At 37.7% G+C, this 17,593-nt stretch overlaps 1 protein-coding gene across 1 annotated transcript in view; it reads left to right on the forward strand.

Annotated features, from left to right (window-relative positions):
* The first annotated feature begins 3,079 nt into the window (after positions 1 to 3,079).
* PRIM2 (DNA primase subunit 2) overlaps positions 3,080 to 17,593 on the forward strand; it is a 269,780-nt gene continuing 255,266 nt past the window's right edge. Inside the window, exons 1-5 of the mRNA XM_045543797.1 lie at positions 3,080 to 3,156; positions 3,911 to 4,073; positions 5,882 to 5,985; positions 8,707 to 8,786; positions 10,099 to 10,219. Coding sequence (XP_045399753.1) covers positions 3,920 to 4,073; positions 5,882 to 5,985; positions 8,707 to 8,786; positions 10,099 to 10,219 — 459 coding nt within the window. The 5' untranslated portion in view covers positions 3,080 to 3,156; positions 3,911 to 3,919. The remainder of the gene's footprint in view (positions 3,157 to 3,910; positions 4,074 to 5,881; positions 5,986 to 8,706; positions 8,787 to 10,098; positions 10,220 to 17,593) is intronic.

The raw sequence follows: 17,593 nt of genomic DNA on the forward strand, positions 1-17,593 counted from the left end.
ATGTGTATGAAGTTTTCAGATGAGGACTTGAAGTTTTATAGGTTGGAGTCACATTTGATTCAAACCATCTGTTTAATGGGAAGCTGAACCCAGCACTTTTTTCATACATCTTGCGCAGAATTCATCAATTCAGTCCATGGAGTGCCAGGCACTGCAGTTATGATAATGAGCGACACAGTTGTCCGTTTTTTAGATGTGTATGGTTCAGTAGAAGTAAAAATTATGTGTTTATATGTGTTTTCCTCCCCCTGATTGTGAGGTCAATGTGTATAATTTATAAAAATTTATAAAAATCTGGGTTGCCAGGGCTGAGCATTGTGTCAGTCCATTTTTACTGATGGAATGAATACAGGAAAGAACTTGCAGTGCTTTGCCCAACATGGCTACTGAAATGTATAACATTATTGTGCATTATTGCTACAGTGATATGCTGATTTTATTGTAATTGCCTCTGGGTACAAAAAACATTCTTTACAGCGAGGTAGTGACCAAAATTGTGGCATTAGAAAACAATAAAAATGCTGGCTATTTTGTTCCCTGAGGCTTAAAATAGGTTTCTAATATGATGAAAAGGCAGCTATTGTTCGACAAGGTTAGTAAGATGTTGGTAATGTTAAACATGAACATATTTTTCCAGTTCTTTCTGAGCTAGTCATAAAAATGACATTATTTACTTCATCTTTTAATTTGGAAGATATTGTAGTAGGCACTTCGTGGATCATAAAGACAAATAAAAGGGCCTGACCAAAAAGAGCTTAAAATCTAGTAGTGCTGGTATTCTCAACCAGCCTTCCGTGGTGACCATGAACCTCTTGAAATAGTGTACAAAAATTGGTGTGCAGTTGCATTTTTCTGAGGAGGGCTTTCATCAAAGTTTCCAGTGGTTCATGTTCACAAAAGATTAAGCACCTCTGTAGCAGAGGGATAAAACTAGAGAAAATTATACCATATGGGAGTCATGAAGTGCCTTGGGGATTTAAATGAGGAGCAATGCAGGTAGCAACACTGAGTATTTTCATTGTGAAATCTTTGCCAGTTTTGCAGGGGAAAATTCTTTGCTGCCAGAGACAAACATTTTGAAACCTTGGCTATTGATAGAATTAAACATAAGTGATAACTCTATCACTGGTTATTTTGTGTATGAGTTATCTGTTCCTTGTATTTTCCCATGTTTCAGTTTGTCTTGGGATTTTTTTTCCCTAAAGAATTAGTTCTTTGTATCCTGATGGCATTAATATTTTTGATGTTATATTTTTGGTAAAACTTTTCCCCAGTTTGATGAATGCAAAACAATTCTGTGAATTTTTAGATGCATAGTTTAATCTTTCTATAGTTAATTTTTTTGATGTACTTATTTTTTTTAAGAGACAGAGTCTCTGTCACTCAGGCTGGGGTGGAGTGGCATGATCGTAGTTCACTGTAAACTTGAACCCCTGGGCTCAAGTGATCCTCCTGCCTCAGCCTCCTGAGTAGCTAGGACTACAGATGCACGCCATCATGCTGGCTACTTTCTTATATTTTTTATGGAAATGGGGTCTTGCTTTGTTGCCCAGGCTAGTCTCAAACTCCAGGCTTCAAGTGATCCTTGACCTCCCAAAGTGCTGAGATTATAGGCAGGAGCCACCACACCCAGCCATATAGTCAAATCTTTAGTTTTTTTTTCTTTTTAATTTATTATACTTGAATTCCTTTGCTATCTAGAGATCAGATATTCATATCAATATTCTTATGGTCTGTACTTCAGATTTTTTCAGGCAGTTAACATGCTTTCCGGTGTCTTCTTTGGACTAAGTGATGTTAAATTATGTGTATGATACAAAGAGGAAGGAAATGTGGGAAAGCTCTGCTGTCACATTAGAGAAATTAGTAGTGAGATGGTAGCACTGTGGTGACAAATGTGGAGACATTTTCCGAGGGTTTGAACCTGGCTCTGACACTATGTGACTTTTTGAAATCACTTCTCTGTTCTTCAGTTTCCTTTTCTGTAAAATAGGGTTAATAATAGAATCTACCTTTTGATTATGAGAATGAAATCGATATGTAAACTGCTTAAAACCGGTCCTGGTACAAAGTCAGTGCCAGCCACAGTTAAGTCCTTGCTGGGGAGGACTCTTTTTCCAACGACTACCTTTACCAGAGCCTCACTCCATAACTTTTGTGAGTGAGACACGCCTCCTGGAGGCCACAAGCGACATTTATTTCCAGTTCTTGAAAACCCTATAGACAGTGGCTTTCACGTGCCGGTCCTGAAAGTCTGCATTCTGACATCTGGAAAGTACAACATTCATTCTCCCCAGCGCTTCCGCTTCTTCGACCCTACCAGCTCTCTGAGCCTGATCTTTATTAATTATTGCAGACCTGGAACAGTTTCTACGAGCATACATTCATTCACTCATTCCAGTTCATGCTACAGATATTTTGCTGAGCGCTTACTCTGCGGGAGGCATTGCGGGGGAGGGAGGAGTGAACTGAACTCGGAACCTGCCCCTATAGGGCTTGTCATCCAATAGGAAAATCAAAATGTGTATTGTACGTAGATGGGCAAACTAACCATTATCTTGTAGTTCCTGTATTCTCATCTGCAAAATGGGGGTAATAGGACCCTACCTTATAGGGTCGCTGAAATTTGATTAAACGAGGAAAAAAAGAGCCCCTAATAGTGAGCCAGGTGCAAAAAGGATCTTAGTGCCCGTTCTTTCTCCATTCCTTCCCCAGACGAAACTGATGAGTTCCAGCCCTGCGGCTTAAAGCGCCACATGATCTTCAATCTGGACTCTTTGTTAGCGTCCCAGACGAAGTTAGATAGGTTCAATTTTCGGTGTGTAGCAGTTTTCGCTGCTAGCATTCCTGCATCCTAGTTTCAACCGTCAAAAGCTACCGACTTCACATACAGGAGGTGCCGCTTAAAATTTGGGGAAAAAAACAAACCCGAAAACACTCACACTCAAATTTATTTCAGCTGGCAAAGTGGGTGAAATACCGAGGCCGCAAACACGCCCGACGAGCACTCGCAGGGCCCTAGAGGAGTGGGCGGGACCCGGGGAGGGCGGGCCTTCGGCGCCGCTCACTTCCGCTTCCGGTTCCGTACAAACTCTCCCGCCACCTGGGAGAAGCGGCTGCCGGCGTTTGTGTTTTCCCGCGTTTGTGTGCTTGCAAGTAAGAGAAACTCGTACGAATTTAGGGTGGAAAGCAATCCTGGTGTTGGGGCTCGGAAGTCGAGAGGAAAGGGAAATCACTTTGCGGGCGGTGGGAGCAGAAGGATTGCCTTGGCAGGATGGGAGTTTTGGGAACTGGTTGGTTGTTTGGGGTAGAGACCCAGGTGCCAGGGAGGAGTTGGGGCAGATAGCTTTGCCGGAGGACTGGGATAGGGGCGGGGATCAGGAGTGGAACATTTATAAGGCACTTGTAGTGCTCCCTAAAAGGAGTTCGTTCCCAGGACTGGATCCGAAAGACAGTTGTTCTGTTTCCCAGGGTCCTAAGGTAGGAAATGAGTAACTGGACCCAGTCCATTAAGTTTCTCATCTAGCCAGAACCTAGTGCGCTTTCCTCTTAGTTCAGGATTGCTGCCCATATAAAACCCCATCTTAACTCTTGGGATTGCTGAGATCCAAAGGCCGTGACACACAGGCCTGTAGTGAGGAGGCAACATCACCTGACTTTCATATTGCTGAAAGTTAGGACCACCACCTGCAGCTATTCTAGCACCTTCTGCCATCACAAAATGGTTACAGGTGTGTTGTAGACAATCTGGAAGATACAGAAGGAAATCACCCAGGGATAATCACTGTTAACATTTTGTTAACCTCAATGTTATTTTCTATATATGTGGAATTATTTTTTTGTTTTTTCTTTGTTTTCTTTTCAACTTCATTTTTCATCGTATTAACCGTTTTATATGCTTCCCTCCAAGGTGACCAAGATGCAGTTTTCTGGAGGAAAGAGGAGGAAGCTGAGACTGGCAGGTGATCAGAGAAATGCTTCCTACCCTCATTGCCTTCAGTTTTACTTGGAACCACCTTCTGAAAACATATCTTTGACAGAGTTTGAAACCTTGGCTATTGATAGAGTTAAATGTAAGTGATATTTAAATTAGAATGTATTCTTGAAAAGCTCATTTATCCTTTGTGAGAATTAAGGTAATTTATATCCTTCATTCAGCGATCCATTCAACAAATATTAATTGAGGATTTGCTGTGGAGAATCTGGTATTCATTTATTTATTGTACAATGAATATTTATTAAGTGCTGCTATGTTCTAAGTGGCAAGGATTTTGAGACAAATAATGTAATTCTTATCTTCACTGAAGCTGTATTCTATTACAAAGAGACAGACTTCCAAAATAATAGTCATAATTCAGTATTTTAACTGCTTTAGTATGAATAGAAGTAAATATTAGTGCTGTTGAAGAAGTGGGAGTGACTGACTGAATCTGATTATGTAAGACTTAGAGAAGTTGAAATATGATCCGAACTTTGAAGAATGAGTAGAAATGTTCCAACAGAGAAGTGAAGGGTTTTTCTAACTGAGATGAGAGCCTGTGCAAAGTCTTGGAGGCATGAAAGAATGTCACGTTTGAGAAAACAGTGACAAGTTCAGAGTGGATGGAGAAGTGTGGATAACCAAGGACATTTTGTGCCATGCTAATGGTGCAATAATGGGGCATAAGAAGGATATGGCCACTGTCCTAGGAGCCTACTTCTCCTCAATGTGTTGATGGAAAAAAGGAATGAGCTAGATATGAACTGAAACAAATACTTGTACTGTCTTCAGAATTTATGTTCCTTGTGGGAAAATCAGACGAAGAGGTGAGATACTGTTAATCATTCTTAGAGGAGGAGGGTAAGAACTGCTAATACAGAGAGGGGGTACTTAGTACCTGTTTGTTGAATGAAAGAGTGAAAGCAAGGGAGAAAATGGTTTTAGAAAGCTTAGCAGTGTCACATGCTTCACAAAGATTAATATGATGTTTGAAAAGTATCCTTGGGTTTGGTACTTAAGAGGTGAATTGGTAAGGGCCTGAACTAAGCTAGTGACAATAGCAATGATAGGAAGGGAGAGATTTAAGGGATGCTGAAAAGGTATCATTGATAGGATTTGGTGACTGGGGTGGCTGAAGTTCCTACTTGGATGGTCTGGTGGATAGAAACTCTGCTGATGGAGACGGGGGTGTCAGAAAGAGGAGTAGGAATGAGGGGAAGATAATTAGTTTGGTTTGGCTACCATGATAAGGAGGTGCCTGTGGGACATGGGTTTGTGTTCAGGAGGCAATTTAGAAGTTTTTCATTCTTGAACTCAGAAATGGCTTGAGAGAAGAATTCATCTGAGGAAAGGTTGGTAAAGGGCTTTAGGAACCTTTGAACAATATGTAACACCTGTTCAGGATAGTTCATTTGGCTGATTGGATGGCCCTGTTTCTTCATTGTTGTGTCCTCTTTTCCAACACAGGAAAGGTTTTTTTTTTTTTTTTTTTTCCTGATGAGTCTATGCTGAGTAAATTAAGCAGACTGCCTAACAGGCAGCTCCACATGAAGGATGCAAACAAGGGATGCTTAGTTTTTTTTTCATATTGCCACGCTTTTCCATTCATCAGCAGTAGTAGCTCAGTATAGCAATGATTGTCCATCATCCGTCCCTCTTCCCTGATTGAGAATCCCAGGTATTAGATTATGCTGTGGGACATGAATATTTTCTGCACATAGACGGACATTATCCTCTTACAGACATGTAGTTTATATAATATACTTGCAGAAAATTAAATGGTTATAACTAGTCATGTTCTGTAAATAAATAATTATAGAATTGCTATCCATAGATTTTGTCTCAGGTTTCACGTTTTAAAATTATCTTGCATTTATACCTTTTCTTTTTCTTTTTTTTTAGTGCTAAAATCAGTTGAAAATCTTGGTGTGAGCTATCTGAAAGGAACTGAGGAATACCAGAGTAGGTTGGAAGCTGAGCTCCGAAAGCTTAAGTTTTCCTACAGAGTAAGTAAAAAAGGAAAAAAAGGAAAGTTCCTTCAGTTTGTGTATATTCATGTACTGAGTGTCAGTCATGGGAAATGGCTTATATTAGGCACAGGGCTTTTATAAAGACCAATATAACTCTGCTTGAAGGTTCCTACAGTCTATTAGGGGTGATTGACATGTAGTCAGATGAATATAATACAGCAGGGTTTCTCAGCCTTGGGACTATCATCATTCTGGGCCCAATAATTCCTGTTCCAAGAACTGTCCTGTCCATTGTAGGATGCTCAGCATCTGTAGCTTCTCCCCACTAGATATCTCCAAACATTGTTAGATGTATCCGGTGAAATGCATGATGATAAATACTGTTATTAAATGTGTGCTCTAGGAACTCCGAGAGCATATATAATTACCCAGCTGCAACTGGGGAGATTTGGGAAGGCTTTCTAGAGGAGGTAGTGCTGGACATGCATCTTGACAGATGTGATCAGATTTTTATTTTGGGAAGATGACTGCCAGCAGCACATTGACAGGGTCATGTCTGATAGGAGGGAAAGTAGTTAGAAGCCTGGAAATGATGAGAGTCTGAATTAAAAGGAAGGAGGGGACTGACTGAAGAGATTAAAAAGGTAGAATCAGAAGTTTTAATGACCGATTGCAGGGGCAGAAAAGAGAGAAGAGTTATATGAATGACACCCAGGTTTCTATTAATAGGGCAATTAGGTGAGTGATGGTAATATTTTGAGATGTGATACACGGGAGGAGAAGCAAGTCTTAGAAGGACATTATAGAGTTAGTTCTTGACACAAATTTGAGATGCCTGTGGAGATGTCTGTGGACATTTGGATATATAGACGTGGACTTAGAAGACATCTGTAATTGGAGTGTAGATTTAGGGCAAAGTTGGAATCATCTGGAGTAGGTGAGAGCACCCTAGGAAGATATTTGAGTGAGAAGAGAAGATGATAGAGAACAAGATGTAAGGAATACCATTATTTAAGATGAAGTAGAATTAGAGGAGTCTGGGAAGGAGGTTGAGAAGGAGCTTTCTGAGAAGTAGGAAATGAACCAGGATAGTAGTGCATAGAAGCCAAGGAAGGCTGGGGTAATAATGACCATGATATTAATGATAATAGGGAATAGCAACAGCAAACATTTATATTATGCCCTATGTACCAGATTTTGTTTGGGCTCATAAGATGGCAAATGGTGGAGCCAAGATTCAAATCTGCACATTTTGTTTTGGTGGTGGTGCTCTTAACTACAATAGTTTCAGAAGCTTAAGACAGATCATGTAAGATGAGTTGTACGGTGTGCATTGAATTTAGCAGCTCGATGGGCCATTATAGCTAGAGGCAGAAGCCAGAACAATGACAGTGGTTGGAGCCAGGGGGAGAGGTGGATATGGAATACGTACTCTTTTAAGATGTTTAGCTGGCTGGGCGCGGTGGCTCATGCCTGTAATCCTAGCACTCTGGGAGGCCGAGGTGGGTGGATCGCTTGAGGTCAGGAGTTCGAGACCAGCCTGAGCGAGACCCCGTCTCTAGTAAAAATAGAAAGAAATTATCTGGACAACTAAAAATATATATAGAAAAAATTAGCTGGGCATGGTGGCGCATGCCTGTAGTCCCAGCTACTCGGGAGGCTGAGGCAGTAGGATCGCTTAAGCCCAGGAGTTTGAGGTTGCTGTGAGCTAGGCTGACGCCACAGCACTCACTCTAGCCTGGGCAACAAAGCGACACTCTGTCTCAAAAAAAAAAAAAAGATGTTTAGCTGAAAAGGCAGAGGAGAAATAGGGCAAAATATAGAGGATGTTTTAGGGAAAAGAGAAGATACACACACAAATGTGTGTGTGTATAAATATATATGACAGGAGATAAGCATGTTTATAAGCTGAACAGAAGAACTGGAATAGAAAGAAGAAGGGAGCTTGAAGATACTTTGAGAGAGCATTTGATAAATCAAGGTCCTTAAGAGATAAGAACAAATGGGTTGGAGGATTTTGGTGCAGGGATTAGCTTTACGTACGAGGAAGGAGAGATGCTTCGTCCACAGAGATGCAAGGGAAGACAAAGTAACATGTGGATGTAGAAGCTGGAGGTTGAAGCTGGTGACCTTTATTTTCTGTAAATGAGATGAAGTCATCTGTTGAGAGACAAGGGAAAGGTGCTATGGTAGGGGCCTTGGAGCAACTGGTGAAGTCTAAAGATTTTCTAAGAAGTGAGGAAGGGGATGATTATGTGTCAAATCCCAACTCTGCTGCTTACTTTGGGCAAACTTTGTGACCGTGGACAAGTTATATAACCTCTCTATGCCTTAGTTTCGTCGTCTTTAAAATAAGAATATAGTAATGCTACCTCATAGGGTTTTTAAAAAAGGATTAAATGAGAAAATGTTAATGCATTAAAAATGCTTAGAACAATGCCTGGTACCTAGTAAGTGCTCAAGACATATTTACTGTTACTGTTTTGGACTTAAATAAATATTCCATGGCATTGGTAAAGGTCTAGTTGAGATTATAGGCCAAGAAGAAAACAGTGGGGTTCAAACCCAGGGGGTTTTGTTGAGACCAGTTTGCTTCTTAGTTTCACCCAATTGATTAAGTAAAATGATAATTATCCTGGAAAGCAGATTAAGAAATGTGTTTTTGAAACTTTACCATTGGCTTAAGCTGACTCAGTATTTCTTTACACCTCTTGTCATTCTCATGCATTTATTTATTCATGTGTCATTATTTTTAAGGAAAACTTAGAAGATGAATATGAACCACGAAGAAAAGATCATATTTCTCATTTTATTTTGCGCCTTGCTTATTGCCAGTCGTGAGTATACATTTATGTGCTCAAATCTGGTGTCTTGGGTTATACATTAGTCCATGGGAAGTTGATATGTTGTGCTGAATGTAGGAAGACTCAGAATAACATCAGGAGCCAGTTGGTCATGGATTGAACACTGTTGCAGTGAATTGTTTGAAACAAGTTGTTAAAAAATGTTGAAAACAATTTCTCTTGCAAAATTTTGCCTGATGAAATACTTTTTAGCTTTATGGAAAGCCTCTTAATTTGGGATTTAAGATTGGGAAGGATTTTATTAGGATGAAGGACTTTTGGTACTTTCCTGAAAAAAAGTGGTAATATTTTTAAGAAACAATGAATCAAACCCATCCTTGAATTTGATACAGGTTTTTAGCATTTGAGATGTATGGGCCTATTAGAGCTAAGATATTTTTGTTTGGGTTCTTGTAAGTCAATAGTGCCACCCAGAGAGAGAAGTTGTTAGTTGCCTTTTTTAAAATCATGTTTTTTTCCCCTATATTCATTTTGGCCAAATAATATAGTTATGTCTATTTCTTTTTATTAATAGGCTTATCACATTGAGAATTTTGAAATATTTACCAAGATTCAAGATAATAGTTGAGAAATTACTCCTTAGCTTTGGTCCTAAAATTTTTCTTTTGTAAAAAAACATATGTAGTTTATGTAATTTATAAAGTAAATGAATTGCTGACAATTTGTGAAAGTCACTACAAAAAATGAAATCATATTTTATGTGCAGTAGGGTAATTATTATATAACAATAATGCCCATTATGTGTCTGCCTTATAAAATAATATATTTTTATGGATTTTAAATATTGTGGTATATATGTACATATTAACTTTTGTGAAATTATAAACTGTAAAGCTGTAGGCAAAGTTTTGTTTGCAAAGTTCATCTGATCATAATCTATTCAGAGATAAAGTTACCTTTAAAATATTTAGTGTTTATTTGGCATTGATGAAACCACCTCAGGCCAGAGGAGTGCCCCATTTTCTAATATAAGTGACTATTTTGCAGTTACATTAAATGCAGTCAACTAATTTATGTCATTCAGTAGTAATACAGCTAGGGTTGAAGCATTTTATATTTAATCCTTTAAATTTTATAACACCCCTCTACCTCATACTCAACACATCACTGGAAGATTGTATGTGGTGTGTGCTATTTGTATTCTTATAATAGAGGACTTGTATGTTTTTAACTACAGTCTACTGGCATCTTGCTTATGTTTGAATATTGTTTTATTAAAACTTCTTGGACTTACTAATCATTGCATTTTTAATTTGTACTCATAATTTCCCTGTCTCCATTTCAGCGAAGATCTCAGACGCTGGTTCATTCAACAAGAAATGGATCTCCTTCGATTTCGATTCAGTATTTTGCCCAAGGACAAAATTCAAGATTTCTTGAAAGATAGCCATTTGCAGTTTGAGGCTGTAAGTATATTTTTGTAGTTATTTCCCGTTGTTTTCACCATTCATCCCTCCCTTTTGCCTTAAGTGTTGGTACTAATGTGTGGAGTTCATTCTCTTTACGTTCTGTTCCTAAGTTCCTGCCTGATACAGTAGCTAGGGTACAACAATGAACCTTTCCTCCTCTTTGACCAGAGGAAAAGAGACTCCTTAGTAACAAAGCCTCACATGTAGTTGCTCTATTAAATGTGTGATTTATTAAAGTACAAAAGAGTGAAGTTTAGAGAAGGTAATATATTTTAAAAGTCAGTTGTCAGTAAGAGTTGTCTGATTAGTTTTAAAAAATAGTTTTGCAGACAAATCTGAATGATTTACGTATTGTAATTATATAAAAAGAAAAAAGGGACATATTTAGCAGGGATAAGTATTGGGAGTGGAAATAGAATTTATGTCTTTTAGATAGATCTGTGCCTCAGTGAGAAGGTAGAAAAATTCTGTTTTGGTAGATTTAGAGCAGTTGGATGGTAGCAGGACTGGTTGAGACTTTATTTTGGTGTTGGAATCGGTGGCTTGAGGCCAAATAAAAAAGTAGAAGTTGCAGTAGGTGAAAGACATTGTGCTGACAAGTGGAAGATGTACTCACTGTAGCAAGGAATACTATGGGTTGTATGAGTTGGTAGAAAGAGACTGCATGAAAGGAAGGGAACAAACATTTAGTAGATATTTAGTGTGTATTATGTACTAGGTGGCTGTTGTATTGTTGAGTTTTATTTCTCCCTCCACACATACCAGTGTTGGGAAAGATTCCTATATAAGTCTCTTATATTCCTGCACATCTTGCTGGATAAGTCAAGAATGAATGGTCATGACCACTCTTTATCCAGGCCATTTCTTACAACTGTGTTTTTAGTAAGCAGCTTTGAAGGATGAAGTGATGTCTTCCTTAAAGCTGTCAGTTCTCAGTGTTCCTTGGTTGTAGTATAAACCCACTGCACACAGACCATTGATCTGGGCTGTATCGTGTTGCCCCCATGGGACCGAGAGCAAGGAGAATGACAAACATGTTGGTTCTCTTGCTGTTTCCTGTGACATGAGTGCTGAAGTTCTTTGTCACTGATGCAGGAGTCTTGTGTCTTCTGCCAGTGTCTCATAAACAGTAACAGGCTATCTTATTGGCTTAGAAGTAGGGTAAAAATAAATTCCAGACTTGACAATCAGCTGTGTTATTTTGGATAAATTTTCTAATCTGTACTTCATTTTCCTCATCTTCAAAATGGGAATAATAACAATCCCTACCTCAGCTTTGTGAGGTTTAAATGAGATAGTGTGTACAGAGTGCCTGGTATGGGCCTGGCTTATATGTTAACTGGTAGTATTACAGAGGATACGGAAGCAACAGATGCCTGTATTTTGGAGAAGTTTGGAGTCAGTTAGATTGAAATTAAACTATCTTGGATCTTTTTGTTTTAGGAAATAGGAATTTATGGGACATGTATGCATAGTTTTAACAAGTGTGTTGGAAATCAGTACGGTTTTTAATATTACTCTAGTTGCTTCTAGTCTGTTTGCTATAATTAATTAATTACTGGCCCGTTTCACTCTGTAGGTCATTTGAGGTTCGTTATAATAAACATATACATTAAAGTAAGATGGAGAAATATGGATAAATTTGAAAGATTGAAAGGAAAATTAATATCCATATGTATACATCCCACGGTGGTCTTGTACAGTTTCTAAAGGGAACAGTAACTTTAGATTCTTGTGTGACTATTTTGGTTTTTCTAGCTCAGTGATTCTCAGTGGGGGGATAGGAAAAGGAGGTGTAGTCCTCATAGGGGGTTATCAGAACGTGGGTGGAGGTATGTAGAGTGTGGAAAACATGCCTTGTGTTTTTGAAATATAAACCGGAGAATGTAAAGCTTGATTGAGTGTGTTTGTGGCTGGTGGGGATTCATGGGAGATAGAATAAGAAAGTATTCAGAGGGCTTGGCAGAAAAACCATTCCTGTGATAGATTGCATTTACATTCCTAGCACAGACCTTTTGCCCTTTTCTTCTGGTGCTGGTAATTCTCAGCACATGGCATCTGATAGTGGTAATTAAGGCACTTGAGTTCAGGTGCTCTTGATTAGCTGGCCCCCAGGGCCCTGTAAGCTCTTCCCATTTCATTTTAGGCTTTCCCAACTTTTACCACTTCATTAATAGGAATGTGTGCAGTGTCTTCACTTTGGTTAAAATATTTGGTTTACGTCTGAAAACTATTATACTAAATCAGGTATTGGTGATGCTCTTAGACTCAAGACAAAGCAAAGGTTGGGGAAAAGTTATTAGCATTTGTTGCATAAGGTGGTCTCTGATATGTGACCTGCTGTGTAAGTCAAGGTCCTGCTGCCTAAGTTGAGGCAGAAGGAAATGGTATGGGGTGGGAAGCCATGGGGCCAGCTTGGTTTCCTTGTCCCAGAAGCTGAATTGCTGGCACACATGTCTTAGAGTCTGTCCGGACTTAAAGTGCTTGTGTGATATGTTTGTGTGCATTTCACTGTCTTTTCAGTTTCTTTAGTGCTACAGTGGCTTTTATGTTGATCTACTTCTGTAAAATAAATATATTTTTATGTTAGTAGGAGATGCAGTGTTATAACTAAGTTGCATTATGTTTTCTTTGATGGAGAAATATGTATAGAAAAATGGATCATTAATTTTTGGCATTCTATTTCTGACTTGGGCAGTATGTTGATAATTTTTTAGTTTATACTTGGGTTTCTAGTGGATAGAACATTCTGAATCTTTATGACATAGAAAAAAAAAGCCTTAATGTGAAGTGTTCAAAAAGGAAAAATGGATATTTTTCATTCTTTGACTTGTATGTAAATAACTTGGATTTTAAATCTGAAATTTCTAAGAAGGATTAGCAATGAATAAATATTGCTGTCCATGGGGACCATTTTGGATCTCCAATTGCTGAGCTGATTGACATAACCTTGGGTCACATTAAAGGTGAATGTGGATAAGGTTAAACAGATTCTGTTAATGCTTCTTCAGTTGGCCAGTTGGAGAAAGGTCAAGCTTTGGCAGCTGTCAGCCTTATAGACAAAGGGTTTTTGTGCTGTTGCATCCAGAGCCTGATAGCAACTTATTATTTATTTGGGTGTTTTTAAAAACCTCCTTAGCACAGTCAAAAAATATTTTTTGTTTGTTTTGAAATACCAGTGGACCTATGGTATGATGCTTTTCGTTAGAATAGTACAGAATGGCAGGGACAGTAAAGTTGAGCATCCTTAAAGATGTGAAGAGTATTCTGTATGTCATAGTTGAAAACTCCACTGCATATTAAGAACTAATATTGTTCACTTGTCGTTTATGTTCAGGGAGGTGAAGGCAGGTGAGGTTGGTAACCTCATTGCTTGGCTCACTGAAAACAAGTGCATGAAAACTTTGAATGGTTTATTTTTGTTTATTTTAAAATAGCTTTTCTTATCCTGAACATGACATTTAAAATATCTCATCCCTTGTAGTTTAAAACCCTAATTTCTTTTATCTTTGGAAATTATTTCATGTCATTCTTGGCTGGTAACTTTTTAGTGAACATGAATTAAAGTTTAATTTGTCATTTGTTATTGAAAATGTCAGTTATGAATTTATTAGGAACTTTTGGATGCTCTCCTTCCATTAAAATTGGAACATTGAGTTTGCATTGATTTAATAGTTTTATGTGTATAGAATTTAAAAATACCTGTAGTATTTTACTTGTTTAGCATTATTTCTGAGATGTCTATAAATTGGCCCTGAGGTAGTCATGGTTTTCTGATCATTTTGGCCCTTATATTGTTTTCATTGTTGATTGGTATAATTTGGGTTGTTGTAGCTCTTTTGGAATGTACCTTCATCATTGTGGTGTATTCCATTGCTATCACTCTAAATATGAAAATGCCATTCACAAATATACGTTATTCTTTGTATACTTACTCTCTGGGATCTCAAGTTATTATAAGCCTATTAATAAGTTGCCATAAGTTTTTTTTTTGTTGTTGTTCTCAAACAAGATTTATTCCCCAGCACCCCCCCACCTCGATTCACAGTGGAGGACTAAGGAGATTCAGCAGGACATGCAGTAGAGTAGTCTAGAGAACACATGTGTTTGATAAGCTTGGAGGTTTTTCACAGGACTTCTCATGAGCCATTGACTATGACAGAAGTGGAAATGGAGCCTGGAAAAGAGTGAAGTGGGTTGGTAAGACACACACTCTCAACACCCTTGGTGGGAATTCCAGACCTAAAAGGAATGAAGAGGGAAGGGTTAATAATCAGATGAAGGGTATTGAAGAAAAAATTTATTCATGTTACTTGTTAAAGACAGTAAGGAAGTCTATTCAAGGGAGGCTACTAATAGGGTTTTGTAGTGGGGAGAGAGAGGAGCTCAACTTGGAATATTATAGGAACAAGTGGGGACTTATAGCAGGATCGAGTGGATGGAAAATTTTACTAAGAGGTAGGGTAATTCTTTGCTAAACTGACCTAAGGAATTTTGCTGAAGACAGAACAGAGTGATAAGATATTGAGGATGGTCAGACCAAGGATGGGGGATTTTTTCATAAACTGACTCAGCAGGATTCTTGCTAAAACTGAATTAGTGGACCCTAGTCAAAAAGAGTTTCAGGAGCCTGACTAGTTAGGTCAAGGAGAGAGAGTCTTTGCCAAGGGGCTCAAACTTATCTTCTGAATGGGGAAATAAATTGTTTTATGTTCCAAGGCTGTGAAGTAGGCAAGATTGCTGGTTCTAAGCAGTGTGCTCTCTGTGCGTTGAGTGAATGTTTGAATTAATTTCTAGAGAAAATAGTAGCCGGGTTCAAAAGATTTGTGTTTATTCTGTTTCATGAACACTAGACATCTTTACGATGAATATAGTAACATGGAGTACTTACCTTTTCTCAGGGTTAACTATTAGGTGATAGGTATATATTGTGTATGAAATGAGCTTTTTCCATAGAACTGGATTTGAGGGATTATGTTGGTTAGCAAACTTCAATTTGTTATGTCTCTAAATTGGAAATTTTATGATTTAGACAGAGCTCTTTGTGCGTTTCTGTTATAATTGCATACCTTTGACTTCTTTCCAAATGATTTATATGAGGGCATTAACAGGACTTCCTTTTTATAAGTAAACTCTATAAATATAATACTTTTGTTCTCATAGTGGTTTTTGACATCAAATAATTATGGAAACCAACCTTGTATTATTTTATGTTTATTGGGCAGCTATAGTAAAATATTGATACATTTTATATTTGGAGAATAGGGAAAAAGTTCGTTGAATTTTCTAGTCAGTTGAGGCCTAACCATTTATGCATATAGTTGTAAAAATACACCATAGCAGATGGTCTTTAGTAGCAATATTTTAGAGTTCACAGAATCTGGGTTTTTCTAATCAAGCTACAAAATTAGATTCTGCTCATGATAAGATAGTTTAAGCCTAGAGATGCTATGGCTAAATGTGAAACTTCAAGCTGAATTATCCTTGAAGGCTTAAATTAACATGCAGAAATTTTCAAAATAACTTACGAAAGTCCTTTCTCTTTTTTAAAGTTTTCATATAGCTTTTGGATATAGAATGTCTTATATTCTCATTGTTGATAACTCTTCATGCCTATGACTTTGCCCTTGAAAGAATGTATGACTTTAAAGTAGCTGAATTTCCCACATACAGAGCTATGTCTTTAATTGTCTTATAATCTTTTATATATGTATACACACACATATACATTTAGATCCTAAAAGAAGGAAATGAATTTTACTAAATATTATCTCTAGTGTTAAATATTCTCTGTAATTAAATATTTACATTATGAAGTATTATGTTTTCTGAAGGTGTTCTGAATAATGCATACATTATTTTTCCATTCCATAATCTTCCTAACCTTTCCCTTTTCCTTCCAAGTTCCCTGAAAATTTAATCCTTTTTGGTTGAAGTCCTATTTCATGGTTTAGTTCAGATTTCATGGTCTAGGTCAGATTGCATTTTCCTAGGTCTTTTGGATGAGAGAACCAGGGATACTGAGTTCTTATGGATTTGTAAAAAAACAATCATTTTGTGTTCTCAGTCACTGAGTGGCTAAACCTGAGTTACAAGGGCAGGAGGAAGTAGTTTCAATAACAGTTATCCATTTAGCCCAGGCCCTCAATGAATATACCCATTCTGCTACTCCCACCCCTCGGAAGACATACAAAGAACAGAGCCATTAATGTCCCTACTCTGGATTTGTCTCTATTTATTCTCTACCTGCTTCTGGTTGCTAATCTCCCTGGCTTTCAGATACCTTGTGCCATACTTCAGCTACTGATACCTGACTCCTGTCTGGCTTTTTTTCCTGTTTATCTCTTGTCAAAGTGTGCTCTCCCTGTTCCAGTGTCCTGTGAAGCTTTTGGGCAAGAGAATCCTTCTGTTTTCTATATTGGAGCTTAATAGCCAAATATATTCCAGTTCCCTTTAGTTGATCCAAGAAGTTAGGCTTCTCTATGAATATTAGAAAATCCAGAGGACTATTCCTAAACTTGCATGGGGTCCTTGTTTCCTAAAGAAGCAATATTGATTGACGACTGAATGAGCAGTGGATTTATTAAGGTTGGAATCTGCCCAGTGATATAAGAAGACAAAAGAGAAAAGTTAATCTCTAATAGCTAACATCTGTTATGTGTTTGCTGCGTGCCAGGCGCTTTGCTAAATGTTTTACATGGATTATATAATTTAATCCTCATAACAGCTCCATCAAGAAACTAAAGTTCAGGTTAAGTAACTTCCCCAAAAGTCAGACTTCTAGATATGTTGAAATGTATAAATCACAAAGCATGTTACTAAATATATAATATGAGCAGGTTTCTTCACAGCTAGTCCTGAGCCAGCACTGAAATGAAGTGGAATAGAGGCTAACATTTAAGGTGACAGGGCCCATCAAAAGTGATTTACAAACACAGATGTGAGTTTAGTGATTTACATTAGTGTAGGAATTTAAAGTATTAACTATAATTTTACTAAGACGTTTTATTTTAGCTGACAGTTCTTAGCAGAAATGGAAACCATAACTATACCATAAGCTTTCCCCATATGTGTCCTATTTCTGGAGAAAATATTATATTCACACAACTTAGTTGTTGAGGGGTTCATTATCTAGCCCCTGGCTTTTCTTTACCCTTTATATTTTTCTTCTCTGCTACCTTTTATTTCTCTTTTTAAAAACATGTTTTGGATCACATTGTATGTTTAGTTTATGTTCAACAATTGACTCATCTAATATTCAAAGATAAGTATTAATATAAATCAAAATCCAAGCAATAGATTTTGTGCTTGAGATGGGAAAAATTTAATAGAGCAGGAAAAGAAAAGTTATGGATTTGAGTAGATTTTCTT

The sequence above is a fragment of the Lemur catta genome, chromosome 2, assembly GCF_020740605.2.
Source record: "Lemur catta isolate mLemCat1 chromosome 2, mLemCat1.pri, whole genome shotgun sequence".
Taxonomy (NCBI): Eukaryota; Metazoa; Chordata; class Mammalia; order Primates; family Lemuridae; genus Lemur; species Lemur catta.